At 43.6% G+C, this 14,375-nt stretch overlaps 3 protein-coding genes across 6 annotated transcripts; all 3 read right to left on the bottom strand.

Moving 5' to 3' along the window:
• Positions 1-2,002: 2,002 nt before the first annotated feature.
• On the bottom strand, positions 2,003-3,426 carry LOC112294372 (embryogenesis-like protein). The gene is made up of 2 exons (XM_024544706.3): positions 3,291-3,426; positions 2,003-3,034 (listed from the first exon to the last, which is right to left on the bottom strand). The coding sequence occupies exon 2, from the start codon at positions 2,957-2,959 to the stop codon at positions 2,444-2,446; it is 516 nt and encodes a 171-aa protein (XP_024400474.1). The 5' UTR covers positions 2,960-3,034; positions 3,291-3,426; the 3' UTR covers positions 2,003-2,443.
• A 583-nt stretch (positions 3,427-4,009) lies between these two features.
• On the bottom strand, positions 4,010-7,165 carry LOC112294369 (uncharacterized). 3 transcript variants are annotated; one of them, XM_024544699.3, is made up of 4 exons: positions 6,308-7,165; positions 5,500-6,210; positions 4,964-5,261; positions 4,010-4,742 (listed from the first exon to the last, which is right to left on the bottom strand). In XM_024544699.3, exons 2-4 carry the CDS (start codon positions 6,151-6,153, stop codon positions 4,528-4,530), a joined length of 1,167 nt encoding a protein of 388 aa, XP_024400467.1. In that variant the 5' UTR covers positions 6,154-6,210; positions 6,308-7,165; the 3' UTR covers positions 4,010-4,527. The 3 variants fall into 3 exon arrangements, with proteins under 3 accessions (XP_024400467.1, XP_024400466.1, XP_073396077.1); XM_024544698.3 differs by having other exon boundaries at positions 4,964-5,309; XM_073539976.2 differs by lacking the exon at positions 6,308-7,165 and having other exon boundaries at positions 4,964-5,309; positions 5,500-6,235.
• Positions 7,166-8,313: 1,148 nt separating this feature from the next.
• Positions 8,314-13,161, bottom strand: LOC112294370 (uncharacterized). Of its 2 annotated transcripts, none has more exons than XM_024544703.3 (7): positions 13,061-13,161; positions 11,608-11,843; positions 10,365-10,404; positions 9,907-10,002; positions 9,463-9,665; positions 9,149-9,259; positions 8,314-8,960 (listed from the first exon to the last, which is right to left on the bottom strand). In XM_024544703.3, the coding sequence occupies exons 2-7, from the start codon at positions 11,808-11,810 to the stop codon at positions 8,573-8,575; spliced, it is 1,041 nt and encodes a 346-aa protein (XP_024400471.1). In that variant the 5' UTR covers positions 11,811-11,843; positions 13,061-13,161; the 3' UTR covers positions 8,314-8,572. The 2 variants fall into 2 exon arrangements, with proteins under 2 accessions (XP_024400471.1, XP_024400468.1); XM_024544700.3 differs by having other exon boundaries at positions 9,463-9,680.
• Between the last annotated feature and the right edge of the window lie 1,214 nt (positions 13,162-14,375).

Genomic DNA, 14,375 nt, shown 5'->3' on the forward strand with positions numbered 1-14,375 from the left:
GTCAAAACAATACCTTTCCCACGGAACTCACTAAAACTGAAGAGAATGTGAAAGTCGGACCATGCGAGCCCTTCCAAGGTTGGATCTTTCCTCAGATTGATGTGCACATAATAAAGAAGACCCATGTTGAACTCCCTTAAAACCGGAGCTTGTCCGCATGAGGAATGTATGCAGCAATACTAACAAAACATGAAGTGGGTGAGCCTACAGACTTAACAGCGTTTTCAGAGATTCATAACTTGAGCAGTAGCAGTTTTGTTAAAAGCGAAGCAAAGAATGGAAAAGCTTGACTTTGGAACACAAGGCTTAATGTTTCCTCAGCTAGAGTTGTCGCAGCATCTCCTGTGTTCTTTCTGAGCTCTGATCCACTTTTACACAATGCTCAGAAGACTCATAAGTCGCCCAGAAGATACTTTCACAATGGCTATGATCATCGATGATAGTTTACGCAGCAAGCAATTGACAACAGATAGATTAATCAGTTGAGTAATAAAAGCAGATATTAGTTAGATAGAACAGAATTCAAGTCTCAGCTACGACGAGATCAGATGGAGGATGCTAGTATTATCCGTCTACTTCGAGCTCCGAATCACCCGAATCGATGACACAACTGGGAGCTCGACCGATGCTCAAATGTGGCATTGAAAATCATTGTAACTGAGCGCTTGTCAAGTCGGTTCGTGATTTCTAGAACCTGATTCCTAATTGGTTTCGATTGTTTCCGTTGTGTACAATCGTGAGATTGCACCTGCAGCCCCGACTTTCAGTGCACCTACAATCCTGCTGCACTATCTGAAATCTACCCACAACACTACGCCTTCAACCGATGCTCGAAAGTGGCATTGAAGATCGGCAGGTAGACAACAATCAACACACAACGATATTTGTTGGTGGTTAAGGGCATATCGAGTCAAAGCTGAAGATGATCCGAATTTCGTCTGCTACGTCTGTTGACGTGAAAAAAATCAATCATGCCTAAAAACTTCTTTGTGCTTATCGAATCTCAACAGATCAATGTTTTGTTTCCAAATTTTGACAAAACTGTCGTTGAATCAGAGCCTGAAATTCGATAGCAGACTGATCTGCCATGCCATCTCAATCTGGATCAATGTTCAAGGATTTATTGCAAACAACTATTCTTACTTTCAAGATTCTCATGTACAGGGTCTATTAGCAAGGTATCCCACAGCAATGGGCATCACAATTTGCTTTTCATAAATTTGTAGCTAAGAAATTTAAAACTGAAGTCAACTCAAACGTCTCTTTTAGAAGCAAGATTCTTAATTCAAGAACAGCACTCAATTGTCAAAGTATGAGCAAAAGTCGCATCCTCACGTCCTACGGGAACTCGCCAATGACAAGCAAAAGGACTTGGCCAGGCGTTGCATTTGATGGATTAGATCAACTAATAGACGTTAATAGTTAAATCAGCTAATAGTCGAGTCCGAGCAATAATCGAGACAACGAACTTAACAAGTTACAGTAACACCAGAGTCAAAGCTTTTACTGACGCTGGCTAATTAAAAGATGTGAGAAGTGCAGTATCAGTAGATCAATGAATCCATTACTTCAGTAAAATCAATGAAAAGAATCGAGATGCGTAGTAAGACCTTGTGAAACAAAGAAAGAGCAAAACTCACACCATACTCTGAAATCGACCCTGGTACTCCACAAAAAAATTCGGGGTGTAGAATTGATAGCATCCCAGCAATCCTGCACACTTTTACGCCTAGAACACCTAGTTGGATACATGGTGGCCCTAACCAGCCCCCCACACAACTTCTAAAGATGGAAAGAAGACTGGATGGAGACCAAACAGGAGAGCAAGCACGTGATCTTGAATTATTACCATAGCATCCAGACCAATTAATGAACAACTCATGCATCCATTTCAGAGCATTGTGCCACCACAGCCGTAGATCGTTGCTGACTAGTAGGCAAGTTGCCAAGGTGGACTTCACTACAAGCAACCTGGACCATCAATGCTAACGCAACTAGAATATATCAAACATGCTGCAATGTCAATTATATTGAATCCTCCCACAGGTGTACAAAGACTGAACCTGCGAGTGGGAAGAAACTGAAATTGTGACGGAGAGCCACTTGACCCAAAAAACTGAATTGGAATATAAATGTTTTCCCAAAAACTGAAGGCACACATTTCAATTTCGATTTTGATGAAGACCACAGCATAGATGATAAACCATGCCTGCATTTCCAGATCCCCCTTCGAATTGTCCTCAACACTTGTCTTGAGACGTCACGTGGGTCAGCATCTAAACTTGAGCCTGTGAATACTTAAAATTGGACTCTATTGTTACTGAAACCCAGGAACCCCTCAATCTATCTAATCCTCATGCCCTGCCATGAAGTGCCATGTCGTGTTTATTCCTCTTAGACTCCAAATTACAACCACCAGGATGAAAATGTCAACACTGGGTACTTAATGCTCATCGAGCTGGGCAACTTCAGCCTTGAGCTGCTCCATTTTCATGCCCATGGACCGCTGCAAAGCTCCGCGTTCTGACTCTGGCAGCCGAGCAAGCAAACTATTGAACATACCAAGCACCTCGTTTACTGCCTTCTTTGCTGTCTCGGCTTCCTCGTTGAAGTACACAGTTTCTTTGGACTCAGAGGCCAGCTCAATCTCTTCCCGTGCATCAGCAAACTTGGAGTTGATATCATCAATGATCTCATTAATTTCCTCCTGCTTCAGCGGAGCAGACGCGAAGCTCCGTGATGGCAATCTGTGCGGAATGTGACGCAAGTAGAATGACGACAGCAAACCTTCAGATTTTGAGCAGCCATTCGAACCAGCACTACTACACTCATGATGCTTTCGTAATGCCCCCTGATTTGCCCATGAAAAAAATGATGAAACGAAAATTGGTCTAGTTTCTCTAACCCTACCTAAACCCTGACTCCTAGCTAGTGAAAGGAGAAGCCGAGTCGGAGCCATGCTCGATTCCTAAACCCTAAGCAAAAACTTTGCTGCCCACCGATATTACAGTGCCAATTCTGATGTCACTTTCCCCTGCAAGCTCAAAAAAGAATTTCAAGAGTCACCATTTCGGTATTATATTTCCCAAAAAACGAGTGAAGTAAGACAATTCGTTGTATTGAAAGCAGAAACATCTGAATTTGCACTTGTTAAACCCAAAACACGACCTATAGAAATCTTTACAACCCTCTCCGAAATCAGAAGCTCTAGATTGAACATTGCTCCAACCTTTCAAGTGGAAAAAAAATAAAGAAAATGATACTTTCATGACGAAAAATTTCGTTCTCACCCGTGCAAACCGATGTGACGAAAAGCGCCTACAATTTACGAACGATCCAAAACAACTGCGAACCGCTGCAAGGAAATTCTAGAACGATGATTCGAAGAGCTAGCAAAGGCTTTGCGTACACAACCCGTGTTGCAGAGAAAACTGTATGAGAGTGACTCGTTGTGCCACATACCCTAAACGCATGGTCCCAATCTAGACGACGACAGTTCTGGCTGGAAATTGGGTCCTGTCTCTACGTCTGTGTCAACTTCACTGCGTCGTTTGGCGAGTAAAAAGGACGCTGACATGGTAGCAAGGGAGGTCCCGTTGTTAAAATCGAAGAATCAATTTATTCCTTGTAATCAATTCTTTGCTAGTGTGAACCCGACAAATTTCCAGCAGTGGAAGATGAGTTGCTCCCTTCTGATCCAATTTCAGTAGAAAAAAACATGACGAACGCTCTTCGTTTTTGGTAGAGAAAACATGTGCATATGTTTGTGGGGTAGGTTTCATTGGACTGATGTTGTGATTACAGCTGTTTAACAAATTTAGAAAAACACTAACTGTAAGCACTTACCATGGACAAAGTGGTGAGATAGACCGTTTCCCTCTTTCACAGATGAAGGATATGATTAATTAAAATCACTTCTTGATTGAAGTAGAATTAGTCCCTAGTTGACTTGCTCGAACGTTTCATAACAGCAATAACTTGAAGAAGCAGAAACAGTTAAGTCACGAAATTCTTGAAACACAATTTTATTGAAGAATTTTTATAAGATAAAAATAAAAAAAAATGGTAGTAACACCAGAATGATAACACTAAAGTTGGACCAGTCTGTGTGGTATCTGCGTGGTATCTGCCACTTTTAGAGTACCCAACTAGTATATTTATATTCACAGTAGAAGTCGGCAATTTACAGATTTCCAGAAGTTCTAAATCAATCAAACGATTGAAGGGTGGTAGGAAGAGCACACCCAGTCCATGGCCTAGTAACCTGCCAGCAGATGGAACTCCCCGTTGCGTACCTAATAGCTTGTAGATTGAACCTGGAGAATAGTGGCTCTCATTCAATTTACCGAAGATAATAAACAAAGGTGGATTCAGCAGGATTGCCTCCAGCTTAACATTGAGCTTAAGCTGCAGCATGATATTTGCCAACACACAAAATGATTTTTTAAGAAAAGTTGCTGAAACGGTTTTTTTTTTTTTTTTTTTTTTTTTTTTTTTAAACCATGCTTTCCTCATGATAGAGTTGCTTCATCCGACGTAGACACGGTCATCTGCAGCATGCACTAGCAGTGTCTCGTCTACGGGCGCTCGGAAGTTCCTTCGCTGCTTGTAGACAAACTGTGACCCAGCCCACAGAAGGAGCAGCATGGCTACTACACAGCCAGCCGCGAAGAAGAAGAATTCATTGGCTTTTGAGAGGCTGTTGCCAATAATAGCCACTAGAGCCACAGTCACAAGGTTTCCTGCACCATCGACAGAGGAAAAAAACAGTCCTCAACTTGAACAATGAAGTAACGATGAGAAGGTTTAGGAAGAACTCGTACAAATTACCAGGACAGGAAAAATCTAAGTTACTTCTGAGTTCCCTGAGCTCCGAATTAGTACTAAGTTGTATGACGTGAGACATCAACCTTGGCTAAAGTTTATTTGCAATGAATTCAATAGGAGCTTTAGGACAGTTTACCTGCAGAGACAGTGAAGAGCCATGCAGATTGGACGACAGCTTTCATGGAATCCGGGGCTTGGGAGTAAGCAAATTCCAAGCCAGTGATGCTTAACATAATCTCCCCAGCTGTGATCACCACATACTGAGGAATCTGCCACAAAATTGACAAGGATTCTCCCAACGATGCATAATTGTCGATTGCAACCTGCAACAGCCCAGAGAACAAGAATGCAATCGCACTCAACACCATGCCAATGACCATTCTTGGAACAGCCCGCAGCGAGTAGCGGTAATACTCCAGAGATGGGTAGATGATCTGGTCGAACAGGGGAATCATCACCAGGATGAGAACAGGGTTGAGAGCCTGCATGTTTACACAAAACCAATCTAACCAATAAGATGCGAATGCAATCTACATTCCAACAGAAAGCACTTTTTTCTTTTTCTTTTTTCCTTTCATTCTATCGCACCAACTTCGTGCAAGAAAATCAATCACGACTGATGACAATTACTTTATACAGGAAAGTGGTTTCAATTTTTATGAATTTATGAACCTGCATCTGATCAGGCTGGATGGTGATGTTGAACAGCCATGGAACGCGGCCGTCCATAGCGCTAGCTTGAAAGACCCACTTGGAGGACTGTTGATCAAAGAGAGACCAGAAGAGGGGGGTTGGCAGGAGCAATGCCAACACACGCATGAGCCCCTTCACATCCTCCACAACGGCTGGGTCATGCTTGGCTTTGGCACTGTCTAGCCAATGGCTGCCTCCTCCCGTGCTCCTGCGAAGCTTGACGGCGTCCACAACAACCCCACCCACCTCGGCAAAGACATTGCCTTCGGGAGGACGGTCCACGTATGTCTTCCGTCCCAACCAGAAGATAAGCAAGGCACACATCATGAGACCAGCAGGGACAGCGAAGGCAATAGCGTAGGAGAAATCTGACCGGAGAATTGGGGTCAGGATGGTGGAGAGTACTGACCCCGCGTTCACTGCAAAGTAATACATGAAGAAGAATTGGCGATGGAGACGCTCCTTTGTTGGGCCGGCTGGTAGAGAATACTGAATTTGGTCGCCACCAAAGGCCGCCACGCAGGGTTTTATTCCACCTGTACCAAATGCAATCAACCCCAAGGCACCTGCGGTGGACCAAAATATAGCGCTCACAGTGCTGGGGTCGGCCTTGGCCAATGCGGAGGTTGCCATCAGCCAGTTTCCGATGCAGTACAGAATTGATAAGTAGATCACAGTGCAATACTTTCCCTGAACAGGTTGAATGAACTCTTAGCTGCTATACGAATGAGCTATGATCTCGTCTGAAGAAATTCATCATAAATGAAAGAGAATGTGAAGAGTGTACCCAGTAGCAATCGCTGACGAAGGCACCCAGGAGCGGGGTGGCGTAGCAGGCGACAATGAAGAGGTGCACAAGCTCTGTGGACTAATTCTCACTCAGCCGAAGATGCTGTACCAGGTACAGCGCAAGGATCGTTTTAATGCCATAGAAAGAGAATCGCTCACAAAACTCATTCCACACCAGGTACTTGATACTACCCGGAAACGACGAGAAATAGCCCTCTACAGCAGACTTTGAACCCCCACTCAAAAGCTGAGAATTCTCGGTCAACTCGTCCACCACAATGTAGTCGCCACCTCGCTCTTCTGCATAGTCCCCCATCACGACGACCAAACCTCGCAAAACCTATATATTCTCCTCTAAACCCAAATGCTGGTAGCTCTACCCTGCACTTACCAAAATTATAAAAGATTCGCACATCACAATCTCAAAGCACCATCACAACTCAGCGGATTTGACCTCACTGAGTCGGCTAAAGTTCACATACCCTTGTAATTGTATTTGCACATAATTTTCCCAGCTATCTAACACAAGTATGATCTTTCTCAGGTGTGTGTCTGATTTAAAACCAAGCGTATTCTACTCCAGCATTGTCTTGGATCATACAACCTTCCAATTCTACATCCAAACCCTAACCCTATCTTGGAAGAGCACCCCAAATTGCCAACTACAAATAAAATCTGGTAAGAAGTGCAATATAAAACACAAATACCCCTCTCAAGTCGAAAGCTTCGTGACGTCTCACTATTCAGCAACATTATTGTGCACTCCCTAACCACGGGAGCTCAGCGTCAATTCAACTCCGGCAAGAGAAGACGTAGCAGGTCAAGGTCTTGTGCAGCCGCTGTATCCTTCACAGCATGACCGATAATAAGCTACATATTTGCCACCGATGCAATGGCAATGACTTCCAGCTCAGGCGAACAATTCGTTACAAACGCCAATGCTCCTCAAAGCTAGGATAAGCACAAGACTGTAGCATCTGACATCCTGTCTGATTAAGCAGCAAAGCGTCAGTCAGCTCTCCTCACACTGGGCCCATCTTTGCTCCCTTTTATTCTTTTTTTCTTTGACATGTGCTAGGTTCATCTTTACTCTTCACTCACCACATACCATGACTTAATTAAGGGTCATCGTCCTCCGCCAGATAGGTGAAGAAGAATCACCATTGTCTTTATAAAATGCAGTAATGTGAATATCTGGAAGCTAAGAGGTATCCTAAGTTTGTATATTCTGGACAAGGAATAACAAAGCAAATGATTAAATTCCATAATTGAACGAAAGAGGAAACAATAACTGCAAATGTTTCTTTGTCATCAGCTATTTTGAAAGTACTCTTGAAATGAAAATTTCAGTAGATATTCACTAGAAGGAGGTGTTTTTCGATATGTTTTTCCGTGACATTACCATTGTCTGATAACACTAGTCTTGCCCCATCTCTTGTACGGGACAATATTGAAGGGCCAGTCTTCACTCCTCTCCAAGTAATTTTCTGCTTCAAACAGAAATTCTCACACAAACAATGACTAGATTCTACAGTTCCACTCCTCACGTTAACTTACCGAGGAAAGAGATTTGCTTCAGGCTTGAGGCACACTTTCAAGTGAGCAACCAGGCTCATCACCCTCACTTTTCACCGTTTCAGCTCCTTCATTTGTGATTCAAGAGAAAACACACCAGGTTCGTGTCTCAGCACAACAGGCTTAACGCACCTGTCCACTCAAATTAGAGCTAAAGTCATAAACTTTGTAGAACTTCTGCAGAGTCTTCAGATAATTAACTAACACGCTAAGTTTAGCCAAGTACACAAATCCTAGGACCGATAATTTGTGTAACAATAAGAAAGAGTTTAAGTTTGCAAATTGACCATTCCATTCTACAATAGTACAGCGACTGTTCCGAGTAAATGTACACTCAGCAATCCAATCTAACTAAGGAGACGAAAGCTTTTACACATTGCTAACAAAACTGACGACGCCAGAAGACACTCATTTGACAGGAGATGGCAATCCGATGATAACTACAAATATAATAAATCACTGAAACAATACATTTGGTTCCAGAATGTATAGTCTTTCGTTGACATGCCACGGTGGATGTGACGAGTAAAGTAGAACATCTTAACCCCAAAGTCCATAATGCAGGTAAGTACAAAAAATACTAACTACTACCACACTACTCCACGTTGTGCAAACCTTGTCCTTTCTTTCCATGCATGTCTTCTATCTCCATGATCATGTTTCTCTAGAATAACTACAGAGACAGAAATTACTCTTCCTCGGGTGTCAGACTTCTCCGAGGTGGGGGTGAAAGATCCTTCGCAGGGCTATCCTTGTCCATATCCTGATCTGGGCTGGGACTGATACTACGCCTCTTCTCCCGAGGCGGAGGACTCTGCTCCCCACGGTGAGCCTCTGGACTTGGGCTACGAGGACCCGGGCTTCTGCTCAGACTTCTGCCATTGGGAACAGGGCTAGGAGAAAGACTACGTTTTTCATCCTTCGGCAGAGGTGTAAGGCTCCTGCTTTTACTGCGGGCTGATTTCTTACGGTCACTCTTGGCGGGGCTACGATCGTCCTTCATGGGACTCCGGTCGTCCTTTGCAGGACTCCGATCACCCTTGACTGGGCTGCGACCTCTTCTGGGAGGTGAACGGCTGTAAAAAATAAAAATAAAATAAAAATAAAAATAAAAATAAAAATAAAAAGTAAGTGAAAACGACTAAATTCAGTTCCCTTGATTTCAAAATCATTTGTGAAAAGTAACTCATTGAGAATGTGAAGGTGCAGGTTGATTGTTATTTCGCACATTGACTTCAGCTAAAATATGAGCTTGGAAGTGCACCTGTAGCTGCGGCTGCGGCTGCGGCTGTGACTGCGACTGCGACTGCGAGAAACGCTTTTACGGGAGGATCTCTTTTGTCCTCTAGGAGAGCGAGAGCGGGAAAGAGAAGGACTGCATCAAAACCATAAATTCAGAAATTGTATAAATGACAAATATTACCAACCAGGTTCATAAGAAGCCAAAGTCAAGAATATCCATGAGAATTGGGCCAAGTAAGCTACTGCTCACTATGAACCTCCCGAGCAAGTCATTCACACTCACAAGAGAAGATTCATAGTGGAGATACATCAACAGTCGCAGCAATGCACTCAAACCTGCTAGTTGGCCTGGGGCTGTTGCGGCAGTTGCGCTCAATGTGCCCCCGCTGTCCGCATCGATAACACTTGTCCCTCCAATCACCAGCTTTGCAATCTCTTGCCCAATGGCCATCGTTGCCACAATTATAACAACGGCCAGTGCCAGGAGGTGGACCTCTGCCGAGGTATTCTCGAGCACCACCTGGGGCACCACGGGGTCCCTGATCCATCATCCGCTACATGAACATGAGTGGCATGCTCAGTTTCATTGAAAATATAGGTACAATATAACAGGCTCAGATAGATTTCACGAAGTTCAAACCATCTCAGGACAACATCAGACAATAAAATTCCGCGAAAAACCATTGAGACAACGAAACGAACAAAAAAATTAGACTCCATGCAGAACAGGGACTGGTCACTGTAAAAGGCCATTTCTCCAGCTCCTACGGTTGTGCTCACCCTCCTCGCGAACTCTACAATGAGCCTGTTGCCATCGAAGTCTTTTCCGTTCACATAATGTCTTGCATCATCCGCATCTCGAGCATCAGCAAATTCCTGAAAAAGTGAACACCAGAGAATTGAGCAGCCTTAAATAGAAACCAGCACTACACACAAAACTGAAACCAACATAGACCAGAACTAGCACGGCACATTGAAGTAGTGATATTCAGTCAAAACAGAAAAAAGCACACTGCTAATACCATAAATCACCATTCCAAGTGGATTACGATCTACATACTATCTGCGACAGAAAATTCATTTCCGAAAGCAATGAGAAGTAAAAAGCAATTAGTGCGCTGGGGGCACTAAGATACACTGACATTCTCATATCCAGGAGTTATCTTAGATCAGCAAAGAACTGAAGGGAGAATAATAAAATCATGTAAAGTAGAATACGTTTCAAGAAGAACACTCACAACAAAGGCAAAGTCGTGCTTCACATCCACGTCGCGAACTCTGTGGAAAGGGCCGCCAAAAAAAGAGCATCGCACCACGTCAAGAGCATTGTACGAAATCAGACGAATCACACAGCACTTTACTTCCACCCCAGGTCACTCCATGAATGTACGTGTAAATACGGCCACTCATACATACAAGGAAGCACGCCTACGATGCGCCTGTCTGTCTCCCCAACTACCTTCGCGAGGTTAAGCCACCAGTGCCACCAAAGACCCCCTCACCAAAGACCTCCAGGCCGTGAGAGAGCCCACCAACCTTCAACAACATCATGCAAGTGATTATGGCTTAGCCCTGCCCATTTCAATACCTTTCCTTGATTGTCGAGGCTGTCTGATTCTTGCAGTGATCAAAAGTGCCATGTAACGTGCAAGTGCAAAGCAGAACTAGTCACCTCTACAAGCCATGACTATCTAATTCAAATTCACTGAAATGTTTGCAATATGCATGTAATACAAGTTCAGTCATTCCAGTCATCACCTCAATTGCAATCACGTCTTAAACAACACTACCCACTGCAGTTTCTTTCCTCTAATTTCAAGGTAACCAATACACGAAAAAACTCTTCCATGAGGTATAAAACATGGTACAGCAAAATCAGACGCAGCATTAGCTTTTCAGACTAAATTCTCAAAGTTAAGTAGGATTATCTGCTCCCTGAGTTACTCAATCGCATTTACCAATCGCCTCAAAACCCTCAACCAACCACAGAGGGTTCTAACCTTGAATATCAAATGAAAAGTCTAACAAACACATAGGATCTTACCACTAGCTAAGGAATTTTTTTAATAATTACTTATCAGAGAAAGCATTCTCCATGATAACGACCGTAGTAGCGACGTAAATACGATTGCACAACAAGGTAATAAAGAAACTTATTGAAAGTGGTGACAAAAATCCCAATGGAAACAAGTGATGGATGCGTCTACAACAGATGACAGTAAATCGTATCGCAATTCTCATCGCTCATGTTGCCTAAGGAGCAATAAAGTAAGCGGGGAGAGAAGAAAAGGGAAAGAAAGGAAGAAGGGAGAAAAGGACAAAAAGAAAATTCTTCGTTCAAACACTCTATGCATCACCTTAGATCCAACTGAGGACTATTAATTGCCAATCAGCACTTTAAACACCTACAGGTGCTTCGACGCAAATCCAACCCATTCGCCTATTCCTGATAACAAGCGGTTCAGAAGAAAACAGTCATACCTCCCATACTTCGCGAAAAGGTCTTCCAAATCTCGACCTCTAGTACGAGTAGAAAGACGGCCGACATATAAACGAGTAGCCCCAGCATCGGGCACAGCATCCCCACCCCTCCCACCACCGCCACGATAACCCCCTCCGCCTCCACCTCCACCTCTATCGTCACGCCTGTGACTCCCTCTGTAACGATCATCATACCGAGACATTTTTCACAGAGAAGGGGAATATCGCGTCAGAAACTGCAAAAACAAAAACCAAAAGATTAGATCAAAGGACAGCGCATGAGAACACATTCGAAACCCAGCACTATTCTCAACATGGACTTGTAAACAAACTTCGATACTCCAACTAACTCAGCTTCTGAAGTTTAGATAGACGAGTGATGTAATCGTGATCTCTAAGCCTAAAAAAACAAAGCCTGATAGACAGATTCATTGAGCATGAAAAAGACCCATACGTCCTAAGGAAACGATACTAGAAGAATGTATTAATATGGCATCTCAAATGTAACACAGATTGCTCCTTAAGTAACACAGAAAACAATGGTTTGGAACCCTAAGCAACGGGAAAATATCCTAGACCAGCTTCAACTGTATAGAGTCTAGCAGTAATCAGATTTGAAAGCGGAACTGCAGGAATGTGACATACACCAAGGGCTAATTGGCACTTCTCGTTGGTCATAAAACCTTCCGAAATTCTAAAACAGCTAACCAAAATCAAAAACCAAGGAATCGTAGAAAAACCTCGGTTGTAAGTAACATGATACACACAACTTCAACCAGACTGAAGATTGCTTGAGTGCAGACAAACTTGGAAGGAATACAACAATACATGAACGAAAAAAGGACCCGAAGACCTCCGGCCAGAAGTTCTGGTGGTATGCCAAACTCGTAGGGCAGACAGAAACCAGCATATATTATAAGACAAAACAAGCCCTACCAAGCGATTGATACGTAATGGCGTGGTAAAGATGCGGCTTCTATGACGTTCCTACAACCACACGCATAAAATCCAAGCCACTCAAGAACTAGGTCAACCGAAACCCTCAAAACAGCGATTGGCATTGAAGCAACAACAAGCAAGAACATCAAGGACCAACAAACCACTTCAAACCAGCCACACAATTCTCTAATGATCTATTAACCACGAAAAACCCGTGGAATTAACAAAGACGCTCCATAGCTTTCGAACCCCTTCACCCTCACACAACAACCACATGTCCCACCTTCCACCATCCGCCAGCTTACGCAACATCAGACAAACCGAAGCGTCATTTTCAACAAACGGGTACCACACCAAACACGAGCCACTCTCTGCACGCAAATCAATCAGGATACGAAACCCTACTCCTCGAAAAGCACACCAAGAGATATGATATCCGTCACAGGAGCACGGCTTGCAACAAAATTTGGAACCGATGTAATTGTTCATACAAGGAAGGCCATTCGAGACGTACCGTAGAGGGGCTACGCAACGGTCTTGGCGTGCCGGTGGCGAAGCACCAGCTGGATTGGGAAGGGATCCGAGCTCCGTTTCAAGCCGCCGGAGCCATGGAGAACAACAACTATGGCAATGCCACAGCTAGAACACGGGATTGAAGCTTGACACCAAGAAACCGACTATCGGATCGCACCCGTTCACTCCCTCTCATCGGACGGTGAATTAGTCGTGGGGAAATTTTCATCCTTTTCCAACGTCTCTATGGATGAACAGAGGGTGCACAGTGAGGCCCCACCTCGAAAGCTTTGAGAAGATTTTTTTTTATAATTTCTCCGAATATTTTTGGGTATTTTCTCCCCCTCAAACTGTCCTATTTCAGACAACTAGAGTGTGATTGCAGAATGTGAGGAGCCAGTTTTTTTCGAGGGCGGAATTGAAATGCTTTTCATGTTGATTGTTGCATACCAGTTTGCCGTGGACGTGGCGTCACGTTGCAGACACCTGTGGATTCAAAACCTGGATAAGAATGAGTTTGCGGTTTTGAGTTTGACCTTGGTTCTGTTATCTAAGATGCTTTTGGTGTGATGCTATTTTTTTTGTCTCGAGTCCAATGTCCATGAACGGGTCAGATGCAACGATGTTGTGACGTTTGCCTCACTCTTCGGCCAGCTTTGAAGAATGTTTAATGACGTTGCATGATGGTTTAGTTTGGTTTGATTTGAAACAGGAAGCTTGCAACATGAACTTCTTGACTGAATCTGAGCATTTCAGGGCTGGCTGTATGTTTGAGAAATCCCCAGGTGCTTGTCCTTTACTGCCCGAAGCTAAGTAACTTAGAATATCAACACAAAATGTTGGTAAAACGCGGTTTATTCTGAGGATTACTGCCCATACACTCAGATGATAATGTCCAGTTCGAAAGCTACCATTGATCGTTCCAGTCTCAAAGGGCAATGCACCTCCAAGCTTCAAGTGAAGCCATAGTGATTGTGGGAGAAAGAGTCTTCAGCTCATCAATCTCAGGAATGTAAGATCTGACAATGTACAATAAAACATGAACGAGCAACAATTGTCATGTTTACTTACAAAAGAAGAGTGACGCTTCTACAAACCATACCATAGAACAACGCCGTGGAAGCATTTACAGCATGCACAATGATGACATTCAATTGACAGAAGAGTGCACCTCAAAAACATCGGACTCCATTTCTAGAGCTGCCTCAACGGCTGAAAACTTCTCTTCTCAAAAAATTCTTGATATCGGCACGGTGAGAACATACGTCTTCCAAACGACATTCAATCCCAAACCCTGACTTCAATCCTCTTCCAAG

This window comes from Physcomitrium patens, chromosome 17, assembly GCF_059467195.1.
Source record: "Physcomitrium patens ecotype Gransden chromosome 17, ASM5946719v1, whole genome shotgun sequence".
Classification (NCBI taxonomy): Eukaryota; Viridiplantae; Streptophyta; class Bryopsida; order Funariales; family Funariaceae; genus Physcomitrium; species Physcomitrium patens.

Excerpts from the sequence above, each read along its gene's own strand:
- LOC112294372 (XM_024544706.3), bottom strand. The coding sequence starts at position 2,959 with ATGGCTCCGACTCGGCTTCTCCTTTCACTAGCTAGGAGTCAGGGTTTA.
- LOC112294370 (XM_024544700.3), bottom strand. The coding sequence starts at position 11,810 with ATGTCTCGGTATGATGATCGTTACAGAGGGAGTCACAGGCGTGACGAT. Across the intron at positions 9,681-9,906 it reads TTGTAGAGTTCGCGAGGAGG|CGGATGATGGATCAGGGACC; the intron begins GTGAGCACAACC and ends ATGTTCATGTAG. Across the intron at positions 9,260-9,462 it reads AGCCCCAGGCCAACTAGCAG|TCCTTCTCTTTCCCGCTCTC; the intron begins GTTTGAGTGCAT and ends GTTTTGATGCAG.
- LOC112294369 (XM_024544698.3), bottom strand. The coding sequence starts at position 6,153 with ATGGCAACCTCCGCATTGGCCAAGGCCGACCCCAGCACTGTGAGCGCT. Across the intron at positions 5,310-5,499 it reads TCCAGCCTGATCAGATGCAG|GCTCTCAACCCTGTTCTCAT; the intron begins GTTCATAAATTC and ends GTAAACATGCAG. Across the intron at positions 4,743-4,963 it reads GCTCTTCACTGTCTCTGCAG|GAAACCTTGTGACTGTGGCT; the intron begins GTAAACTGTCCT and ends TCGATGGTGCAG.